The sequence below is a fragment of the Anarrhichthys ocellatus genome, unplaced genomic scaffold (genome assembly GCF_004355925.1).
Source record: "Anarrhichthys ocellatus isolate YVR2014 unplaced genomic scaffold, GSC_Weel_1.0 scaffold1266, whole genome shotgun sequence".
In the NCBI taxonomy this organism is placed as follows: Eukaryota; Metazoa; Chordata; class Actinopteri; order Perciformes; family Anarhichadidae; genus Anarrhichthys; species Anarrhichthys ocellatus.
In genome coordinates, this window is record NW_022281240.1 from 1 (window position 1) to 5,533 (window position 5,533).

At 39.3% G+C, this 5,533-nt stretch overlaps 1 protein-coding gene across 1 annotated transcript in view; it reads left to right on the plus strand.

Moving 5' to 3' along the window:
- Nucleotides 1-130: 130 nt before the first annotated feature.
- Nucleotides 131-5,533, plus strand: part of slc6a8 (solute carrier family 6 member 8) — a gene marked incomplete at its 3' end in the record, with an annotated part of 12,036 nt that continues 6,633 nt past the window's right edge. Inside the window, exons 1-2 of the mRNA XM_031839093.1 lie at nt 131-1,146; nt 3,517-3,649. Coding sequence (XP_031694953.1) covers nt 845-1,146; nt 3,517-3,649 — 435 coding nt within the window. The remainder of the gene's footprint in view (nt 1,147-3,516; nt 3,650-5,533) is intronic.

Sequence of the window (5,533 nt, forward strand, 5' to 3'; positions counted from 1 at the left end):
TAAACTATAGATATATGTGTAAACTATAGATATATGTATAAACTATAGATATATGTGTAAACTATAGATATATGTATAAACTATAGATATATGTGTAAACTATAGATATATGTACTGTATGATAAATTAAAGGGATTAAATCAGACACATGATGTCATTAACTGTAGTTTGTCCACTGAAAGAGGAGATTTAGTTGTGTTATAGTTGTAGGTGTCATGCAGACGGACATGTTCATGAAAATTATCTTAAAAGTCCTCAGATTTATCTGACTCAGCGTCCTCATGGTCTCTGTCTTTAAGGACAAAACTTTATTGCCATTCAGCAGAAACAAATCACCTCATGCAGACGTGTGCTGAGCTCTGATTGGATGTCACTGCTGCTCATAAACGAATAATTGCACATTTACAGGTTTGACCCTGGTCACAGATACTGGATCAGCTCCTGGTTACTGTTCACTGTCTCTGATGTAGTTCACCTATCAAAGTACATCAAAAAATACATGTTACTTTGTCACATGTGGGAAAATTCACAATTTAGGAAATATGAGCCAAGTTCAGAGGTTACTTGGTCACATGAAAAATGTGATAAAAGAATCAAAATAAAGTATAAAATAAAACAATGTTTTTTACTACTGGCAGAAAACGACATGTAATTTATTTATATAAATGTGAATCTTCCTCTATGCTTGTTTTGAACTTCTATTATCATGAAACGTTATTATATTTACTGTTAGTAGTGTTATCATCATTATTATAATTGTCTCTCCTCTTGTTCTTCATGTAAATTTCATCTTATTTTCATCTCAGTTGAAAATCTTTCCATAAATAAATCTTGTCCTGTTCTCATGCTGTACTCTTCTTCCTCCTCCTCTTCCTCAGGTCTGGGTTACTCCTCCATGGTGATTGTGTTTTTCTGCAACACTTACTACATCATGGTGCTGGCCTGGGGCTTCTACTACCTGATCAAGTCCTTTAACTCCACCCTCCCCTGGTCCACCTGCGACAACGAATGGAACACGCCCAGCTGCATCGAGATCTTCCGTCACCAGGACTGCAACAACGGCAGCATCGGCAACTTGACCGTCAGCGGCAATATGACTTGCGCCGAGCTGGCCAACGCCCAGTCGCCCATCATCGAGTTCTGGGAGTGAGTTCTGCTCTGGTCGGGTTCTGGTTGGTGGGTCATCTGGGTTGTGTTAAGGGATTATGGGTAGTTTTTCTTTGGGTTGTGATGGAGATCAGACAGATGATGTTGGTTTGATGAGTGCAGATCATTTTGGGACATTCGGGTTGTAATGGCTTTGTTGGAATCGCTTTTTATGGGTTCAGGTTTGGTTGATTTTTCAAATTTCTGGTGGAATCTTTGCTGTAAGGTCACAGGATACTTGTTGCTGTGAGTTTTTTTACAGTCTGGTTATTTGCTGGAACCACGAATGGAAGACGGAGGCCAGACTTACTGCAGCTTTTTGTGTTTTTTCAGGTGCAGATTTGATGCATTTTGCCTCAAAACACATTGCCAAGAACGTCTCTCTTCTTATTTTGTGCATGCATTTAATGTGAGGAGACATGTTGGCAGAGATTGATTATGTATTCTGCTGGAACTAATACGGTTACACTATCTGTGATTCTCTACCTCTGAAAATAAGTCATAATATAGGATTTACATCAGGAAAGGAAGTAGAAGGAAAAATAAAAGTCCCCTTTGTTTGAAATCTGTATGACAGATAAACTGTAGATAAAATGTAGTCACCACATCCAGAGCACTGGAAATACATAAAGTAATTAACATTTTGATAAGAAATGTATTTAATGACTGCATGTCCGATGACTCAGCAGGTTCTGAAATGACACGAACATTTATGTTTAGTCTTCAAATAAGTTTCTGACTTGTAGGTCAAGAATAACTCTGGAGGCTGCATTCTCTCTACTGACCACCAGGGGGCGACTCCTCTGGTTGTATAGAAGTCTATGAGAAAATGACTCTACTTCTCTCTTGATTTATTACCTCAGTAAACATTGTAAACATGAGTTTATGGTCTCAATCTCTAGTTTCAAGTCTTCTTCAATACAGCATGATGTTCATTTAGTACATTATGGTCCATTTAGAGTCACACAGACCATAAAGCAGGGGATGCTTTAGGGCGGGGCTACACAGTGATTGACAGGTCTCTACCAGAGAAACTTTAACCCTTTCAAAGTCTTTTCTCTTCATCAAAGTTAATTGTAACATTTTGGTTCCTGAGAATGTTTTATTCATCGTTCACTTCTGCTTAGTCTGGTTGGAAAAAAACAAGATGGCGACTGACATTATGCTCAACTTTAAAAAGAAGTGAGTTTATGTGTGTGTTAAAGGAGAGCAAACTGTCCAGCCAGATACCCAAATGCTTAAAGGATTCCACAACCTGGAGTTCTGATCCATCCAGAGAGGAGATTTGAGAGGGCAGGCAGTTTGTGTTAAGTGTCTGTTAAAAACCATACATTTAGTTTTGGTCATGTTTAAGTGAAGGTGACGGTTAGAGAATGTTGGATACTGTTGAAGCTGAACTGCAGGGAAGTCAGGGCAGAGTTCAGGGAGGAGCTAGATATGAACAAGATGGTGTCGTCGGCATACAAATGGATGTGAGAGCCGCCTGCAACGTTGTTTATGTAGAATTGTTTTAATAAGTTGGGCCTAGAATGGACCCCATAGGAACACCTTTGGACAGGGACGGTGGGTCAGATGGGTCATCCTCAGCTCTCACAGATTCTGAGCCTGAACCTGAGATTTGTTTGCCAGACTGATCCTTTAATTCTTGGTCAGAAAATGTGTAATGTTTATATGTGATTTGGTTCTTAGTCAGGTACAGAGGAACGTCTTGTCTGGGTTCCTGTTTCTTTCTTTGTCATTATTTGACACCTGACTGATCTGACCAGCTGCCTTCTGTTCCTCTCTGAAGCCCACTAGTGCTCAGCAGCTCATTTCTCCTCTTTTACATCATATTAATTGTCAAACACAGCTTCATTTCTACTGTGTATTTGGGGGAGTGTTTGCTTTGAGTGACATTGATCTCAGTCAGTAGTCATTTCTCTGAGCAGCAGTGAGGATTGTGTTGTCATGGCAGCTTGTTAACACAACGAGCAGTTATTGAGGTGAAAATGTTCATTATGTGGAGTCCGATCAGCAGTCAGGTCAAGTGATTGTTAAAGACTGTAAATTAATTATTGAACTTTCTGATTCCTTTTATATTTGGACGTTTACATACAGTGGTTCTAGCCTCTGGACCAAACTGAAATAACAATTGAATGATAATAATATTATTACAATGTCCCTGATGTTGGTTCTGTTGATTGGTTCTGCTGTTATTGTCATTAATTGTGCATTAACTTGTCTTGAACACAAAGAAACACACAAAAACTCAACAGAAAGAAATGAAGGTCATGTTTGTATTTGTTATATTCACAATAACGGTTTTCATTAACCTGATAAAATGATCATGTCGATGTAAACGTGGTCCTCTCTCTCTCTCTCTCTGTGCAGGAGAAAGGTGCTGAACATTTCATCTGGTCTGGGTGATACCGGAGAGTTTAACTGGGAGCTTGCTTTGTGTCTGATGGCCGTCTGGGTGATGGTTTACTTCTGCGTCTGGAAGGGAGTCAAATCCACCGGAAAGGTAACGCACACAAACACACTTTTCAGTGCAGTTTGTTGTCATGTTTTGAACATGAAATCTTTTAACACACTCGTGAGCTGGTTCCAGTGATTCAAATTGGTCTGGTGGTGTTCCCATTATTAATAATACAAACACAATGATTACAGAATACAACTAAATCCTTTAGAATATATAACTTTTAACTAGAATATGAAGCTTTTTGTTTTGGCAGATCGCCTCCAAATAGAGTTGTCTGTTAAAGCGTTAATAAAAACACTAACCCTTTCTGAAATGATAAGTTCATGAGGACCGGACGGGAGTCCCCACAATGTGTGTAATCAGGTTTCATAAAACACTACAAGAAAGATTAGATTATTATTATTGTTCCGTCTGAACCCAAAACAAAATTGTGACCTTGTGGGTTATCACTCTGACAGTGTCATATATCCTGGAAAATAGTGAATTTGTTTTAATTCAGGCTGTTTTAATACATACGTGTAAATAATAATAGTTACAAATTAAATAACAAATACCTCAAGTTGCCAACATTTTACATGTCGTTATGTTTATTTATTTTGTTTTCTGCTTAATATTGTTTTTAATTACGTTTCGTCAGATCTTTGTGATTCAAAAATGTTTATTATATTTAATTAATTAATTAATAATTTACTATATTTTTAATTATATTATTATATTATATTACTATATTACTATAATTATTAAATTATCCCATGAGGGACCAGATGGGAGCTTAGTCCCCATAATGACAGTGTGTTAATGGGTCCCCACAACGTCATGTATACCAGAACACACGTCCGGCTGCCGGCGTCATGCTGACTGTCTACTTATGAAGCTAACAGCTGACAGCAGGTCACCTGACAGCTTCCATATGGCCACATCACGTCAATGACAGAGAAGAAGAAGCTCGGCGGTTAGAGTCCCCCTAATCTTTTATTTAAACGCTGCCCACATTAAAGCAGAAGAAGAAGACTCATATTATTTGGGGTTATTTGGGGGGCAGCTGTTGTTCTCCGGTGATGGGGCTGAAGAAATGAGTGGCTGTTCCTTTAAGAGTTCAACCTTCAAACGTAAAGAGAAGACGCTGTGATTCACTGTGTGTGTGTGTGTGTGTGTGTGTGTGTGTGTGAGGTGAGTACACACTGCCGTCACATGGCAGGCTCTAAGCGTCGCCATGACTACGACAGGGGAGGAGGAGGAGGAGGAGGAGGAGGGGGAGGGGAGGAGAGGAGCTGTGAGGTGGCGGCTTGTGATTGGTCGGCGTGTGGGAGGGCAGCTTCACTGCAGTGGGACGTGACTGAGAGTCACAGAGAGAAGTACCAGTATGTGTGTACTCTGTGTACTGTATGAACTGTATGTAGTGTATGTACTGTGTGATGTTTGTGTACTGTGTGTGTACTCTGCTTGTAATATGTGTACTGTGTGTCTTCTTTGTGTGCTATGTGTGTACTGTATGTGTACTGTGTGTACTTAGTACTTTGTAGTTCATTCTAAATTCAGAATGTTGGAACAATGAAAAAACAAATCACTGTATTGAGCTAGTTTTAGTTGAAGTCTTTAATCAAATCTCATTAATGCCAGACTCACACACTCGCACTCACACACTCGCACTCACACACTCACACGCACACTTTCTCACACACACTCACACGCACACTTTCTCACACACACACACACACACTCACACACACACGCATCACAATTATAGTTGTCTCAACTTTTTTGCCACATACGAGTACAGAGTACTATACCTTTAAGTACTTTACTTAATATATTAATACTCTTTACACATATACATTTACTACAATTCAACCGTTTAATTTCCACCATCTGAAGTAAAGTGTGTGTGTGTGTGTGTGTGTGTGTGTGTGTGTGTGTGTGTGTGTG